The 19,228-nt window shown below is 35.4% G+C and overlaps 1 protein-coding gene across 3 annotated transcripts in view; it reads right to left on the bottom strand.

Annotated features, from left to right (window-relative positions):
- The window catches only part of LOC131944026 (uncharacterized), a 45,379-nt gene extending 32,742 nt beyond the window's left edge, over positions 1 to 12,637 (bottom strand). For 2 of the 3 annotated variants that reach the window (XM_059304471.1, XM_059304468.1), the window contains exons 1-2: positions 12,512 to 12,637; positions 4,836 to 5,333 (exon numbers count right to left, since the gene is read on the bottom strand). In XM_059304471.1, coding sequence (XP_059160454.1) covers positions 4,836 to 4,895 — 60 coding nt within the window. In that variant the 5' untranslated portion in view covers positions 4,896 to 5,333; positions 12,512 to 12,637. The remainder of the gene's footprint in view (positions 1 to 4,835; positions 5,334 to 12,511) is intronic. The other variant, XM_059304470.1, reaches the window with a different exon arrangement.
- Positions 12,638 to 19,228: the final 6,591 nt, after the last annotated feature.

Here is a 19,228-nt window from a genome sequence, read left to right as displayed (position 1 = left end):
GGGGGGGGGGGGGGGCATGTTGAGACACAAAGAAGACCAGCTAACTTGTGTGATACGGCCAGGTCTCTGTAAAAACTGACAATATTCAGCTATTCACACAACACTATGACAGTCAGGAGAAAGCTACATACGACCAGATGAAATGTTCAAATCAACCTACGTGGAAATTTTTTAAAAAGAAAGCACTATTCAATAGTTGCTATCATCTATCATTTTTTAAAACACAAAATTACAGTGAGGTGTACTTAGAGTTTTAAAAATGTTATTTTTTTATAAGCAGGGTCAAAATGTACCAAACAAAAAAGAAAACAGCATTAATTAAGTGAAACGTTAGACATTTCATTCGTAAATCATTTAGGAATTTACGTAAATCATTTAGGAATTTATAAAAATTCTGTATGAATCCTCAAACGTCTTGCCTATGATATATTGATGGGGGGTTTTATTTGTTGACACATAGCATAAATACATTAGTTGTATGGTCAAGAAGATCTGTACCTAAAAATAAAATACTAAAAATAGTTGGCAAATTGTATAATTAATTCCTTATCATTAACACTATTCATAACCATCTACATAATGTGAGGTTTACATGACAGCATTCAGAGCTCGATTTTTTAAAACAAAGGTATTGAAGAAAATACCTTTCATCACGCCACATTAATAAGAAAGAGAGAGAGGGAGAGAGAGAAAGAGAGATAGAGAGAGAACAAATGACTGTGCTGAGGAGATCAGTAGCCTATTGACAACTAGTCAATAGATATTACTTGAATGTTTACACAGGACACGAGTTTGTGAACTTGAGTTAATATGACAAGCATATAATTTAGATTGAAGTGCAAGGCATGTAACGCGTCTATCAATGTAGCCACCAACACAATGCAGGAGAAACGGCCAGCTATAAAAGTAGCATGCCAGGTATGTGACAAGTCAACCGTTGGATACAACACAGGACAGCTCGGCTGTGGGGCACACACTAGATCGGTGAAGAATTTCTTCACAAAACAGAATCCTGACAGGCAGCGTGCTAACACCGTTTTGAGGTCAAAGTTCATATGTGAAACACTTTCTGCAAGACAAGAAAAAAATGAACAGAGCTCAAATGTGTGGTGCTGCTAGCTTAAGCTAAGATGTTAGCACCATCAGCTCAAATGTGTGGTTCTGCTAGCTTAAGCTAAAATGTTAGCACCATCAGCTCAAATGTGTGGTGCTGCTAGCTTAAGCTAAAATGTTAGCACCACCAGCTCAAATGTATGGTGCTGCTAGTTAAGATGTTAGCACCATCAGCTCATATGTGTGGTGCTGCTAGCTTAAGCTAAGATGTTAGCACCATCAGCTCAAATGTGTGGTGCTGCTAGCTTAAGCTAAAATGTTAGCACCATCAGCTCAAATGTGTGGTGCTGCTAGCTTAAGCTAAGATGTTAGCACCATCAGCTCAAATGTGTGGTGCTGCTAGCTTAAGCTAAAATGTTAGCACCATCAGCTCAAATGTGTGGTGCTGCTAGCTTAAGCTAAAATGTTAGCACCATCAGCTCAAATGTGTGGTGCTGCTAGCTTAAGCTAAAATGTTAGCACCATCAGCTCAAATGTGTGGTGCTGCTAGCTTAAGCTAAGATGTTAGCACCACCAGCTCAAATGTGTGGTGCTGCTAGCTTAAGCTAAAATGTTAGCACCACCAGCTCAAATGTGCGGTGCTGCTAGCTAAAATGTTAGCACCATCAGCTCATATGTGTGGTGCTGCTAGCTTAAGCTAAAAGGTTAGCACCACCAGCTCATATGTGTGGTACTGCTAGCTTAAGCTAAGATGTTAGCACCACCAGCTCAAATGTGCGGTGCTGCTAGCTAAAATGTTAGCACCATCAGCTCATATGTGTGGTGCTGCTAGCTTAAGCTAAGATGTTAGCACCATCAGCTCATATGTGTGGTGCTGCTAGCTTAAGCTAAAATGTTAGCACCACCAGCTCAAATGTGTGGTGCTGCTAGCTAAAATGTTAGCACCATCAGCTCAAATGTGTGGTGCTGCTAGCTTAAGCTAAGATGTTAGCACCATCAGCTCATATGTGTGGTGCTGCTAGCTTAAGCTAAAATGTTAGCACCACCAGATAAAACTTGTGGTGCTGCTAGCTAAGATGTCAGCACCATCAGCTCAAATGTGTGGTGCTGCTAGCTAAGATGTTAGCACCATCAGCTCAATTGTGTGGTGCTGCTAGCTAAGATGTTAGCACCATCAGCTCAAATGTGTGGTGCTGCTAGCTTAAGCTAAGATGTTAGCACCACCAGCTCAAATGTGCGGTGCTGCTAGCTAAGATGTTAGCACCATCAGCTCAAATGTGTGGTGCTGCTAGCTTAAGCTAAGATGTTAGCACCATCAGCTCATATGTGTGGTGCAGCTAGATTAAGCTAAAATGTTAGCACCACCAGATAAAATGTGTGGTGCTGCTTGCTTAAGCTAAAATGTTAGCACCATCAGCTCAAATGTGTGGTGCTGCTAGCTTAAGCTAAAATGTTAGCACCATCAGCTCAAATGTGTGGTGCTGCTAGCTTAAGCTAAAATGTTAGCACCATCAGCTCAAATGTGTGGTGCTGCTAGCTTAAGCTAAAATGTTAGCACCATCAGCTCAAATGTGTGGTGCTGCTAGCTTAAGCTAAAATGTTAGCACCATCAGCTCAAATGTGTGGTGCTGCTAGCTTAAGCTAAGATGTTAGCACCACCAGCTCAAATGTGTGGTGCTGCTAGCTTAAGCTAAGATGTTAGCACCACCAGCTCAAATGTGCGGTGCTGCTAGCTAAAATGTTAGCACCATCAGCTCATATGTGTGGTGCTGCTAGCTTAAGCTAAAAGGTTAGCACCACCAGCTCATATGTGTGGTACTGCTAGCTTAAGCTAAGATGTTAGCACCACCAGCTCAAATGTGCGGTGCTGCTAGCTAAAATGTTAGCACCATCAGCTCATATGTGTGGTGCTGCTAGCTTAAGCTAAGATGTTAGCACCATCAGCTCATATGTGTGGTGCTGCTAGCTTAAGCTAAAATGTTAGCACCACCAGATAAAACTTGTGGTGCTGCTAGCTAAGATGTCAGCACCATCAGCTCAAATGTGTGGTACTGCTAGCTAAGATGTTAGCACCATCAGCTCAATTGTGTGGTGCTGCTAGCTAAGATGTTAGCACCATCAGCTCAAATGTGTGGTGCTGCTAGCTTAAGCTAAGATGTTAGCACCATCAGCTCAAATGTGTGGTGCTGCTAGCTAAGATGTTAGAACCATCAGCTCAAATGTGTGGTGCTGCTAGCTAAGATGTTAGCACCATCAGCTCAAATGTGTGGTGCTGCTAGCTTAAGCTAAAATGTTAGCACCACCAGCTCAAATGTGTGGTGCTGCTAGCTAAGATGTTAGCACCATCAGCTCAAATGTGTGGTGCTGCTAGCTTAAGCTAAGATGTTAGCACCATCAGCTCAAATGTGTGGTGCTGCTAGCTAAGATGTTAGAACCATCAGCTCAAATGTGTGGTGCTGCTAGCTAAGATGTTAGCACCATCAGCTCATATGTGTGGTGCTGCTAGCTTAAGCTAAAATGTTAGCACCATCAGCTCAAATGTGTGGTGCAGCTAGCTTAAGCTAAAATGTTAGCACCATCAGCTCAAATGTGTGGTGCTGCTAGCTTAAGCTAAGATGTTAGCACCACCAGCTTAAATGTGTGGTGCTGCTAGCTAAGATGTTAGCACCACCAGCTCAAATGTGTGGTGCTGCTAGCTAAGATGTTAGCACCATCAGCTCAAATGTGTGGTGCTGCTAGCTTAAGCTAAGATGTTAGCACCACCAGCTCAAATGTGTGGTGCTGTTAGCTTAAGCTAAGACGTTAGCACCACCAGCTTAAATGTGTGGTGCTGCTAGCTAAGATGTTAGCACCATCAGCTCAAATGTGTGGTGCTGCTAGCTTAAGCTAAGATGTTAGCACCACCAGCTCAAATGTGTGGTGCTGCTAGCTTAAGCTAAAATGTTAGCACCATCAGCTCAAATGTGTGGTGCTGCTCACTAAGATGTAATTTATGTCAGTCTATGTTATACTAGACCACCATACTAGTAATATTTAGGGTAAATCATACCTAGCAGTTAATACAACCAACCCATCAAATATTCTAAAGACATCTAAATAAAATGATAGTTTTGGTCAGCATTAGAATATTTGCTTTCTCCTTATGTTAAATTAGAAAGAAAATTTTATTACCCAACAAAGAGATAAATCACCTACATATCTCTGTACTTATATTTTCTATATAAATTGTTTTTCTGTATTAATTGTTTTTCTGTATTAATTTTATATATATATATATATACATATACATATATATATATACATATATATATATATATATATATATATATATATATATATATATATATACATACATATATATATATATATATATATATATATATATATATATATATATATATATATATATATATATATATATATATATATATATATATATATATATATATATATATATAATTCATACAGAAAAACAATTAATACAGAAAAACAATTTTTATAGAAAATATAAGTACAGAGATATGTAGGTGATTTATGGATCATAGCCAATGAAGTAGTAAACAAAATCTATCACTGTCTCATACATATATCTTCTTGTTAAACTACAGATTGGAAACCAGTGTTGCTTTTTCCCCCAAGTTAAAAAAAAAAATATAGTAAAAATGAGACAAGAGATTCTCAATATTAACCTCTACACACTTGTGACCACATTTTATCTCTTACAATATCTGCACAATAATTAGCCATGAAAGACAGACAGCATAAGCCATTTTTTTACTTACCACCAACACAATTATAGCAATCCACAGCATCTTTCCATGGAAATTCAGTACATTATCCATAATGACCTTGAATCAAGGAGAACACAGAAAGACTCACATTATTTATAAAAGCCAAAATATGTTTGTAGCTTCAAATTTCAAGTCAATAATATGTTGTAAGTTAAAATGTCAGCTAGCTGATATTGTAGGCAACTTCAGCTGTGCCATTTGATATATATAATCTTCTTCAATTTCAAATGTCAGGTTTTAAACAACTTTTGATAAACAGCTCTTAGGAATATATTTCTTGCCAATTTTTTTTTTGGCTCACATAGTCCATTGGTGTAAATCTCAAATAAACTGGAGCTTATTGATTTTAAAATTCAATTACAACAATGTTGCCATAGAATAATTTGATGAACAATGCCATGGAACTTCTATCCTGGAGTGCTTTTCATCTGAGCCTTCTTCATAACTGTAGATAACAGGTTCCTTCATTCCACAGAACCAGCTATTTTTCTGAAAAATGTTTTAAAAGAGTAAGTAAAAAAAAATTAGTGTAGCATATACGCTTTTTATACAATTATAAAATGTGTCATTTACTTATCAGAAATACAGTATAAGATGGGCTTTTTTACAAATGAAATGTTATATTAATTGGATTAATCTTTGGTGTAAACATGAATGCTAATTTGTAAAAATGTGCAACTGCATTTCATGCAGATGCAGAGGCTAAGTATAACATATTTACAATGGAATCACAGAACTAAAATCTGATGACTTTATTTCTTTATAAAAAAAAAACTCTTTATACCCAATTGATTGTGGGTGTGTGTTATTCTTTTCAAGCCTAATCATACATTTGATGTATTAAAACTTTCTATAAGTCAATAGAGAAAATGTCTAAATTTATTAAAAGCAATAAATAATGAACACAGTACTGCAAGATATGTGGAAATACCACCAATGTTACAGAACTTTTATTTGAGTTTGCTGAACAAAGTATGAGTATTACTGTGCCTTAACCAAAAATTCAAATTTCATTGCTTAGAACTTACATAACTAATTTTTTACATTTAATGACTAAAATTGATGAGCATCAAAAAGTAGATTAATGTGTTCTGTTATATTAGATTACTCATGGACTTAGCTATAATTTATAACTTAATAATACCAATAACAAATGAGGCTGGTCTGCTTGAAATAAATGAGTGCCACAGTAAGGAAGCTGCTCATTATTTTTTAAAGTCAAATAGAAACACAAGAAATCATATGAGACATTCAGAATGGACTTGGAATCAATATTACAGGTCTAATCCAATCATTAACATTATGTTATCCAATCATTCATTAAAAAAAAATAATTGAATCAGCAACTGACAACAGACAAGAAAAGTTTTACATTACATTGCATGTCATTTGAAATACAATTGAGGTTGAAGGACATTTTAAACTTTTTTTTTTAAATCAGTCACAAAAGTTGCATGTAGGCAAAAAAGAAAGAAATTGGATAAATGCAAACAACTTTATTAAAGTGCTTCTAGTTTAGCCAGAGTGATTGTTCAATGATTAACTATGCAGTGATATGAAAGGTACAATGGGTAGGTGTGGTTAAAGCTCATGGTTGCTCAACCAAATATTCCCACTCGATAGCTGAAGACAACAACCTATCTAAACTCCAAAACCAAACAAACGTTGCCTTATAGATAGTTCTTAATTGAACAAAAGCATTGGAAGAAAATCCAGAAAGAAAGGCGGGCTAAATTCAGAGTAAATGGACTGTATTGTCCATGACATTTTGACATGCAATAGTTGAGTTAGAGAAAATCCTGTTCCATATTTACATTTAACAACAAAGAAAAAGATTTATTTTAATTGGGACATAAAAATGGAAAATTTATGGAAAATTACTCAATATTATAGTCATTGACTAAATTGCAGACATGTAGAAAAACCTGCACCCCAACAACTAAGATCCAAGAAGTTTCAAGAAGTACACCCCTGCATTGTTTACATTTCAATTACTCAGTTCTAGAAAACAAGGTTACAAGTTTAAAAATACATGATTGGTGAGGAGACTATAAAAACCCTTAGAGCACATTTACACTAGTGACATGTATACTATACATATCTAGAAAAAAAACTCGCAACAATTATACACAATAACCTTTTCTTTAAGACTTTATACATGTCAAAAGTCTATTTATTGCACATATAAGAGTAAAGAAAATCAAAGCCAGCGTTACATATAAAATAATGGCTATATATTCCAACAACCAAACCCTTAGAGCTGACCGGCGATGTAGCATATGCAGCTATTTAGTTTAATTCCTATTTTTCAGTAATTCATAATTTGTAAATTTGACACTACCAATGCTGCGACTGAAAATATTTTGCTTTAAAACACTATCAGTAGCTATTAAAGGATGATTATCATCACCCTCGCTTTCCACTCCTCTCTACTCTCCCCCCCCCCCCCCACCTCTGTGAAAGCAGCCGTCTGTGACGACAGTTTACAGGCGAAAATGAAAAGAGCAGGCAGAACATATTATCTCCCCTTAGTTTCAAATCGTTTAAAAATTAAATTATCTGCCACTAATAGCAGTCACAAGGATTGTAAACATTCATGGTGAACCACAGCTCACCTGCCAGGTGGGGATGGGGGAGGTAGTGATCTGCCTAGAAAGCGGGGTAGGAACGGCCAAGCTGTATGGTCCCCATGAAGAGAATTATATATATAGATGATAGAACACCCCATCCCCATTAGGTCATAAATTATATTTGTATGATTCTTTGTTGAAAGTTGATGGAACATATTTGAAAAAACTTTCTTTTTTTTTATCTACAAAACTTTGAGGATATAGTTTTTAACTAACAATGCAAATTTAAACCACAACCTAGTTCTACCATTTTTTGTTTACAATAAAATTTATGTTAGCCTATTGAATAGCATGATGCCATCATGTCGCCATTACACATGAAAACCAATTGTTTTTTTTTTATTCTTATTTAGTCAGGGAAAATATTAAAAACATCAAATCTTTAGTAAAGTCTGAGAAAACCAAACAGACATGATTTTCTAACCATATTAATTTTAACTACACCGTGCATAATTTTAAATATTTAATGGGCTTCTCGAATACCTTTAGGACTTTTCTCGCTCTGGTCCATTTATATGCCATCCTTTTTAATTGACAGAGGGTAAGTATACCATGTTACAAAAACTGCAATCTTAGCTGATAATTCACTTTAAAAAATGATAAATACCATTATCAATGAAGAAAGCGCAATGCATTCTATTTTTGAGTATGACGCGACATGACTAATAAATCTAGACAGATGATTGGATTTTGGAACGGCACACATTTTCTTGCGCTTTGTTTTTGGCAAAAAGATAATAAAATGGTATTATAGGGGAGGGGGATATTTCTGGCATAGTGACACACGTAAAGTAAGGAGCTGAGAATTATTCCCAGACATTGTCATGTATATAAAGCTAAGACTCTGAACCATTGCTTAACCATACATCGGTTAACATTAGAAGGGTAGTTTAGAAGTTTAAATTTTAAGGTTCACTTTAACACAAGAATAAACAGAGCTACTCTCACTAAAGGGCCTCTTGCGAGATAAAGAAATTATGTCAAAAGTAAACCTTACTATTCTTAATTAACAGACTTAATTAAAAACGGGTATTTCCGATGACTAAAACTGACGATAGCTTCAAAATCGCTTTGAGAGCTTGGGCCATGAGATAATATAAACAAACAAACCCGGAAGGTGTGAACCAAACTGCCTAATATATATATATATATATATATAAATCCAGTTTTAAAAAATGTTTACAACAAGGCTTTAAAGTTTTGTTTTCCTTCCGAAGATTTCAGTAAAAAGTGGAGTTGACAGTCATGAAATGATAGAGCAAATCTAAAGTTATCTCCCTAAAGTGAAACTTCATGTTAAATTAAATGTGAGGTTGATTTTAAAATTGCTAATTTTGTAACACTAATTTTTAAAATAATACATTTTTATGTTGTTAGCGCAATTTCCTTACGGACAATTGCGATTATTAACTCGTCATTTCTGGATGGATGAATGAATGAATGGGTGTCCGCAGCTTTAAGTCAAATCTCCTCCTCAATGAAGCAATATCGAGGACTAGTTCCAAAAGCAAATATGTTAAGCAAGTTCCGAGGATGATTGTGGGCCAAAAAACCTTGAAAAAATGCAGTTTTTGGCCCATATCTCGGCAACCAGACCACTTAGCGACGTGAAACATTTACCAATCAATTCCTGCCATAATTTTGAACAATATTGCCGAAGAAAGTTTTCAAAAATATCCTTTCGTTCGGTCACAAAAAATTAATTACTACTTTTTTAAACTGAGCATCGTGTAGGCCTAGGATGATATTTTTTTCAAAAACTGAGCATCGTGTAGGCCTACTCGTTAAAATAAAACTATTTCCGTTGATATAGGGTAATATAGTTGTCTTTTTTTTTAGCGCAAAAAAAATATCCTTTCGTTCGGTCACAAAAAATAAAAAATTGTTATGGATAACATAAGGAAATTGCGCTTAAATTGTCACTAGACTTTTTATTAACTTGTTTTTTTTAGGTTTAGGTATTTTGTTTAATAACAGGCATATCCACAGAGAGGGGGAAGCACGTCCATGGTCATCCTCCCCTTTCCTCACTGGACAAATTAGAAAAATTAGAAAAATATAGGGCCCTCTCATATAGACCTATAACTTATATAGATCTCTAGATCTAGTAGAAAAATATGTAGGCCCTACTGAAAAAAAAGGCAATATTTTTTAGTAGAAGAAGACATAAATTTACAATCTAAATTCTAGAACTAGCCTAAGACAGGATCTCTAGGGATTTATTAGCAAACATTTGTTTATAGTTTAATAGTTTATTATCCTAATATATAAAAGTCCATGTGCGCACTTCTCTCTGTCAGCAAAATATTTTCACAGGATATGAGCTCGGTATCTTCAGCTATATATGGAGAACTTGATATGGACATTTGTTGAAAATAATATGTTAGATGTTTTAAATGTATAACCTAAATTTTAGTTAAAGAATAAAAAATTTAAAAAAGGCATATTCGAATGTAGAAATACAGTTTTTATTATACAACCGGAAAAGTGCTTATAGTTGTGACAAGCACGCAATAAACAATGACGTCACATGTTTACACTATGGAACGAACGAACACAACACTAATGGTGTCATCTTCCGATTTTAAAATATAAAGAAATGAACTATTTCATTCAAATTTGATTTAGATCTAGATTCTATAAATCTACGTATCAAGACGTGAAATATATACAATTTTCTCGGTCAAACTAATACAAATTACTTTAATTTATAAAATATTTTCTCTCAAACATGTATAACATTAAAAATATATAGGCCTATGATTCACATGTAACGGGTACCGATGGCAAGTAATATTATAGGCCTACTAACTAGTTTATAGATCTAGAATCTAGATCTATATTCAGGAATCTAGGTCTCAGCAGTTGTTGATAACAATTTTTCCACATCCTCTCTAGAGTAACATGACCAGTCTTGATCAACCTTAGCCCAAAACGGAGACTCCTTTCCGGTTCGAGACACCTAATCTCGTTACTATTTGACATAGAATGAAAACCAAAGCATAGAAATACACGCCAGCCAAAGGAGAATAAAAATATGTATTCACTTTTTTTTTCCCATTCGCACTATAACTTTTAAATATATCCCCCCTAATCACAATTTTGCTGGTTTTGCCTCTTCGCGATCTGTCTTTCCTCCTTACAATTATATAATATTTTTGCTGTTTTTTTTAGCTCAGTTAAATAATCTTGTACTATTAACATTTTATGTGTGTAGTTTTGTGTTTCAGTGCATAATTATTTTTAAATGCAAAAAGACTATAATTTAAGGCAATGAAAAAAATAATGGAGAAAAATCTATAATAATAGTTTCTCTATCTGTCTATCTATCTATGTATCTGTCGAGAACGCTATAGAGAAAACATAAGCAAAGTAAAAACATGAATAGTAATTAAAAAAACGAAACATGACGTCACAAGGAGCATATAGTAGGAAATAGTCGAAAGCCGGGAGAGTGCAAACAATAATAAGACGTCACTGATTTCTGAGTAAACATTGAATTAAAAAGCCAATGTTGTCTAACCTTAAAAGAGGTTTGCGTTTAGAGTTTCTTTCATGCATATCTTGAGGTATAATAAAAATATATAAAAATAAATAATAAAAAAAAGCCCCTCCCAGGCTCTACCTTTAGTTTGTATGATCTGCAAATGCGACCAGTGTTTCTTTCAAACTTTTTCCTCCCGGGAGAGGGGGTTACTAGAAATTTTCGAGGGCGGGGCTGGACTAAACTTTCTGGGAGGGGGCGGACACAGGAAAAAGTATATAATTATATTTCGTTGAATGGGACTGCTTTGGGATGTTTGTGTGTGTAGGAGCTCATCTCCCCCCAAGTATAGTTTCCTGAAAGAAACTCTAAATGCGACTTTTGTCATGATTGAGATTAGGTTCACGGTTTAGGGGTATGGCTATGACTATATTTAGTATCAATGTGCAGTAACTACGTGTAGAACAAGCTTAAATCCGACTAAAATGCTGATTCTGGATAAAAATGTTTTCAATGTCATTTTTCGTTTCCGGTTCAATTTGAAGTTAAGGGGGTGATTTTGGTTTTGAGAAAAGAGACAACACTATCAACCTAGCACCCGTTGTATCCTTCCTCAAAGGGCCATTTATCTAGTGGTAGAATAATTAGCCTACAGTGTTATGTTTACTATAGGTGATCGCGACCAGGCAAAACACACAAATTTTCAGCCTCCTTACCACTACCCCCCCAAAAAATTTATTTAGTAAAGAAAATAGCATTTTTTATAAACATATAATTTCTTTGGCCTATACCATTCAATTTCAGTTCATTTTTTCTGAAAAAAAACAACCTAAACATTGTTTTAAAAAGACGCTATGTATAAGTCCTAGATCTAGAACATATGATTTTTAAGACTTAGATCAAATATTCATCAATGTCAATGATGTACAAAACTACTAAATCTACAATCTAGGCCTAGAATCTAGATACTAAGTATTAAGTAAATAATAGGCCTAGAAATAGATCTATAGCCTAGATTCTAGATCTACTAGTTTACTAGTTTAGTTAGTCTAGATTCCTAGATCTAGAAAATCCAATCTAGGAATCATACTTCATAGATTTCTAGTTTCTACTCTAGTCATAGAGATCTAGATCTAGTAGATCTTCTAGTCTAGTCCCATCCACTAGATTCTATAGAATCTAGATCTAGATTCTAGATCTAGACTAGAGACTAATACAACTCTATTACTATTATTATGCTATCCACGATCTATGGAGGCTAGGTTACTGACAGCAACTAGAAGATATCTACTAGATTCTATCTAGATCTACAATCATCTAGATTTAGAAATCTAGATCTAGTCTAGATCTAGTCTATAGGCAGTAATAATAGATTAATAGGGCCTAACACGGTCCAACATAACATGGTATCCAAAAAGGTCAAGGCCAACATTTAACCGATTTCGAAAACTTTCCAAATAAAAGTCTAGTCTAAAAATATAGACTAGATCCTTTACATTAAAAACTAGCTTCCTATTCTAAACGGATTCTAAGAAATATTCTAATCTACATACCATAATAGGAAAACCAAATGATAATGTAATAAATTCTAAAGTAATAAACACAAAATCAACTATAGAGAGGCCTAAGAAGAATCCGTCCTTAGATCCGAGAGACGGCCATTCTATGCCATCGTATGCTAACCTGGCGGATACAGATTTTTTTTTCAAGGGAAAAACATGGTTAAAGAGATCTATTATGGATAGGATTATAATTTCGTTTACACTTTTAAGTTTTATAGATGACATAAGTTCGTGTAGTGAACATATTTATTAAGCCTTCCATAAAACTAATATGTGATATTTTTTATCCATTACTATCTCATATAAAATATGATTTACATAATGAAAATGTCCATAGATCACCACCCCTCAATTCAAATAGCGTTTCTAGGATTTTATAAAATAGCTTGTAATAATGAAAACACTACTACTACTGCTACTACTACTACTACTACTACTACTGCTACTACTACTACTAATAATAATAATAAATAATCATAAATGTAGATCTAGGTCTAAACATTCGTAAACCAGTTTATCCAACCATTCTAGAAAATACACATTTTGCAAACATAAGAATAATAAATTGATAATCTTATACACAAGATAAATTGATAACCACATTCGAGACGCCAAAATAGTGCACGTTTCTTTATTTCGTTGTATTGGTATAGCAAGTTGGAAAGCCACATTAAAAATCTAAGGCTTTTTAGTTTAATGTGGAATACAAACAGTGCATTTATCTCAAATGTGTTATGCTGCTAGGAGCACCAATGTGTGTATCGCACACACGCAAAGCCATGTGAAAATAATCAATAAATATAGCTATGATGAACATTATTATTTGCACGAAACAGCAATTGAGTACCTAGAAATTATTTTTTTAACATCGTCACAGCTGATTTGAGTGTGGTATAGGACAGGACGCTGGTAAAGGGGAGTAACCATATTTTTTGCTTTTAAAAATCACTACTGTATTATGTCCCTAGATTTTACTGGTTTTGTGAAAATTCGATTGATTGACATCTAGCTAGAGTCTATTTAGATCTAGGCCTACATAAAAAGTTGATAGACGTCTAGCTTTATGCATTACTACACTTTTCATCTGATCAGAGGCGTAGCGAGGGGGGGGGGGGTGCGGACCGCACCGGGAGACACCATTTAGAGGGGGGTGGGGGGTGACACCAAGGCAAAAAATAGCAAAATATATAGAGAAAAACTTGAGGGGGGGTGCAAATCGAAAACTTCTTGAGGGGGGGGGGGGTGCGAATCTAAAGTTTGATTTGAAAGTTTTGTCCCCGGGAAGGGTCGCAACGCCTCTGGGGGGTGACACCATTAAGTGCCGCACCGGGTGACACCCGACCTCGCTACGCCACTGCATCCGATCCCTATGGGGGGACATTTTCGGAGGGGCTGCGCCCCGGCAGGATGCGATTCGGCGCCGATAGGTCGGGTGTCACCCCCCTCCCCACCCCCCCGAAAAAGTATATGATTATACACACACACACACACACATACACACATATATATATATATATATATATATATATATATATATATATATATATATATATATATATATATATATATATATATATATATATACATATATATATATATATACATATATATATATATACATATATATATATATACACATATATATATATATACACACATATATATATATATATATATATATATATATATATATATATATATATATATATATATATATATATATATATATATATATATATATCACAGCCCGTAGTTGGCCAAAGCCCGCACTGGCCGGCCAATGCGCGCATTGGCCAATATTGCCTCCCATTGTCCGGTCAAAGTCCGAAACTTAACTTGATTTCGGTATTTGGCCGGCCAATCCGCGGACTGGCCAGGATGGATCGGCTAATGGGGGCTTTGGCCGCACTTCGGGCTTTGACCGTAACATATATATATATATATATATATATATATATATATATATATATATATATATATATATATATATATATATATATATATACTTATATAGTTTTAAAGTGGGCACAGTTATTAGTATTGTCAGTTAGAATAACTCTAATTAATCATTAATTGAACTGGCAAAAAGCATATTTCTTCTATATATTTTGCAACTTATCGCCATAGTGTCACCCCCTTAAATGGTGTCACCCGGTGTGGTCCTCACCCCCGCCTCGCGACGCCTCTGTCCTGTGCTTCCCGGTAAGCACTATGGCACCTATGGCGTTCGTTTTTAGAGTGAGATACACTATAGATACAATCGGCAACTTTAACCATTGACTAAATTAAATCAGGCGCGTCAGCCGGCGCACTGGTGGTCGGATGACCTGCAGCACCCCGGGCTCTCCCTGAGCACTATGATGCCTACATTCAATTTAAATATCACCCTACAATAGGGGCACGGTGGCACACGATATTCGATGATTAAACCAAAACAAGGGCCGTACCCGGCGCCCCTGCGGTAGTGCAACCGGTGGCTCCCCTGATACCTGGGTGGTCGCCGAGGTGTGCTCTGCATCATTATAACGGAGGGTGAACCAATCCGCTCCCCAACAACTATGATCCAATAAATAAAGCGCCTGTTTTGTTTATATTTAAATAAATCAGTTTTAGAAAACAATGTCACGCATTTAAAAATACACGATTTGTAACGCATTGATGAAATTCTCTTATAAATAAACCGGGAGTGATCTCCCCTAAACTTTCTCGAATATTCTTATATAAAATAACAGGGGATGGGAACTCGGGCTATAGACACAGGCAGTAGCGTACGCAGGGGGGGAGCAGGGGGAGCGGCCGCTCCCCCTCTGGCCATTTTCAGCAAAGTTGCGCCTTTTTGGAAACTTTTTAAACTCAGTTTTAAACAATGATTTTTGTTAAAAAATTATTTTTGGTCGGCACATCTATGTAAATCACAAGATTTCTTTTCATGCAGTAATTAAGCAGAATTGACTATTCTAGTAGCGTCCACGTTTACAACACGTATTAACAGCTGTATTAAGTTTGTCATTATTAAAATAACCATTACGATGCATTGCAATTTTAAAAAACCTCTACGGGTAGCACCACTTGGCAAGAGGGGTGTTACGTTTAAGGCAACTGTTTACTGTATTTGCTTAAGAATAATTGATCTAGAAAATATTATACATAAATCTTCACACATAATGACTTTATATATACAGTTTTAATCGTGTAATTAATTTTTTAAAAATTACAATACAGACACAAATACAACTGATTTGGCACCTCTATTTAAATTTACTTATGGGGAAACTGCGTAGTGGTAAGGACATTTTGACAAGGTCAACAACGTCATCACGATGAAGTAGTAGATCTAGTATTATGACAGTTTGGGCGATAGTGATTACGATTACAAATTATAGGAAACAGTTAAAACCCCTCCCCCATGGACCCCTCTGTAAAAAAGAATAGTGTCATATTACCACTGCTGCTTATTTAAATCTATTTCTGAATCAGTATATATAGAACAGTCATCTAAAAACTGACGCTATGTTCACTCTGTTCACCACACACACACACATACACACCTCACCACCACAATTGTGTAGAGCGACATTAATGTCACACCTAGGTATAAACTGGGTTGGATAATTGACCTAAAGTGACCGGACAGTGGTGAATGAAGTTGAACCCCCCCCCCCCCCAAACCCACCCCGAACTGATCTGTAAAGTACATTTGGGAAAACGCGTAACGATGTTCCAAAGTACCATGCCGCCAGAATCATAGCTTTAGAATCAGGTAAAACTTTGTGAATATTGTTTTTGCAATTACCAGTAAAAAGGTGTGTGATCAATACAGCGATCTTACCCATACCTGATCACTATGTTAAAACATGATCTTTAAAGAACACAAAGTAGTTAATTAAAAGATGTATGATCCAGTGGCGTAGCCAGGATCTTCTCAAGGAGGGGGTTCCAATTTTTACCCGGGGACAAACTTTCGATTTGCACCCCCCCCCCTCAAACTTTCGATTTGCACCCCCCTCAAACTTTCGATTTGCACCCCCCCCCTGATACTTTTTCTAAATACCGAGGGGTCTATGGGGGGGGGGGTTATGACCCCCACTAACCCCCCCCCCCCCCCTGCCTACGCCACTGGTATGATCTGAACTAAAAGACCGATCATTTAGTTAAATGTAAGCTATTATTCCGAATGTTTTTCTCTAATATTTAAAGCGTGTTTTTATACCAACTCTGATTTTAAAAACTTTCATTATGCTGTAATACTTTAGCATTTATAATAACAATATATTTAATTATGATTGTAGACAAAAAAAAATATTTGAAAACAAGAACTGTTAAACAACTATATTACATTCAAAGTAATTATTGATTTGTTTTGACATTTATAATTAAATATGTAGATATATACATATTTATATTAAGAGCGTGTTTATTTCACCTATTTCACTTGTCTTAATTAATGTCCCAGGAATTATTATGTAAAAATTTTTTTTACAAGAATTACAAACAGATTGTGTTGCGTTTATTGTTTTTGGTTGTACTGTATATATATATATATATATATATATATATATATATATATATATATATATATATATATATATATATATATATATATATATTGTTTACATTTTTTTGTTTTGTCGGCCTACATTGTATGTTTTTACTTATTTCTTCAAGTGCTAATAACAATTTATTTTACATCATAGCGAAGTAATCACATAGGCCCTACAGCTAGTAATTATATATATATATATATATATATATATATATATATATATATATATATATATATATATATAATTCACGTATATAGAACATGGGTTTAAAAATTCTGCGCCTTTTTTTGTTCATTTCGCTCCCCCTCCGACGAAAACCTGGATACGCCTCTGGACACAGGATAGAGAATTAGATCTTTTACTTACATGTGAAATTTCATGTATCTATCTGAAATAGTACTCAAGTTATAGGCTTTTGAAAAATTCAAAGTAGGAAAAGTACCACTTCCGGTTATCGAAAATCGCTCAAAAGTTGATACGGATCTACGATTTTGATAAAATACTTATATATGAAATTTCATCAACCTAGCTGTAACGGTACTCAAGTAATCGTGTCTACGCACGGACACACAGACACACACAGACATACGGACAAGATTGCAAAATTATGTTTTTCCGTATCAGTGAGGTGTAAAACGTCGAGATTTGTAAAAATCTCGATTTTTTTTTTTGCACGATTACAATACTTTCTCTATACTTCGTATATACGAGAAAGTAAAAATATTGCGTGATCATTTTTTTTATGAGACTCCAGCAAGTGGTACGGTTACGCTAAAGGGGGGGGGGGGGGGTCGTCCATAAATGACGTCACACCCGTAGGGGGAGGGGGGTCCGTAATTTTGTGACGGTGTGTGATGAGGGGGAGGGTGGGGGGGCTCAGATGGTGTGACGTCACACTTTTGCATTTAAAAAAGCAATGTTAGAAAACGAATTATAGCCGTTATTTCGCGTTTTAGAAAACTATTTTAATACATTGTAATAGGAATTGATTTTAGAAAAATATCGATGTTTAAAAAAAATTCAACTGCAATTTTGAGGTGGGTTGTAGGCTGAGGTGTGACGTCATTTTAGGGGGGGGGTCTGGCCTTTTGTGATGACGTGTGACGGAGGTGAGGGGGGAGGTAAAAATCGTGACGCCATTTATGGATGACCCCTATATTAAAGCGTATTGTGTCCATTAAAATAAGAAAACGGTGGTGGGTGGGGGCGCTTTTTCGCCGAGGTAAATGGGAAGGATTTACACCGGAATGGCGAGTAGATAAATCGTTTCACACTTTATAATGTACGATTTCACTAGCGACTAGTTCTTTGTACGATTCTTGCAATTATCTCAGCTTCAATTTGAGAGATCCAGTGGCATCGCGTATCACTCGGTGCGGCACTTCGTGGTGTCACCCCCCCCCCCAAGAAACAAGGTGTATGTATATATATATATATATATATATATATATATATATATATATATGCCAACATAAGCCTATGATTTAAATGTATGCCCCATACACGTACATGTATAAGCTTTAATCACTGCAGACGTAATAGTAACGATGTTTATCTATAGTCTGGAAATAATATAATTGGTTCACGTCATTGTGTCACCCCCCCCCCTCTTGTAATAGTTAATCCACCTATATAAATGACTTAGATAAACATCTTTATTATGAATTGTGCACACTTTAAAACTAGGGTGGGGGAGGAGGAGAGTGTAAGACCAACTACAAACTTTACAGAGGAAAAAAAGGTTTTGTTGAGTTTTTTGAAAAACTGATAAGTAAATCAACGACCGTGGAGGGGGTGACACCGATGTCTAATAATTTACAATAAAAACTATACTTTTTCCACATGAATTAAGTGGATGGATTAATATAATGTGCAAACAAATTGATGCCATTAGGCAAAATGGGTGCCACCAGACTTAGTGACGCCACTGAATAGAACATTTTTTTTAATTGCTTGTTTTATAACAAGTCCTAATACTGCAATTTTCATATAAACTAAACGAGGTTTGCTACTGCTTTGTTACTTGTTCAACATAACTGATAATTTAAAAGTTTAATATACTATTATAGAAATTATTCAAAAGACACGACCAAAAGTAGACCAAATATGCTTGCACCTTCCACTAACTACACTCTAAATCTAAAGCAGAGGTTCTTATTCTTTT

This window comes from Physella acuta, unplaced genomic scaffold (assembly GCF_028476545.2).
Source record: "Physella acuta isolate Inbredline_101_S28 unplaced genomic scaffold, ASM2847654v3 ptg000476l, whole genome shotgun sequence".
Taxonomy (NCBI): domain Eukaryota; kingdom Metazoa; phylum Mollusca; class Gastropoda; family Physidae; genus Physella; species Physella acuta.
This window is presented reverse-complemented; position numbering and strand designations above follow the sequence as displayed.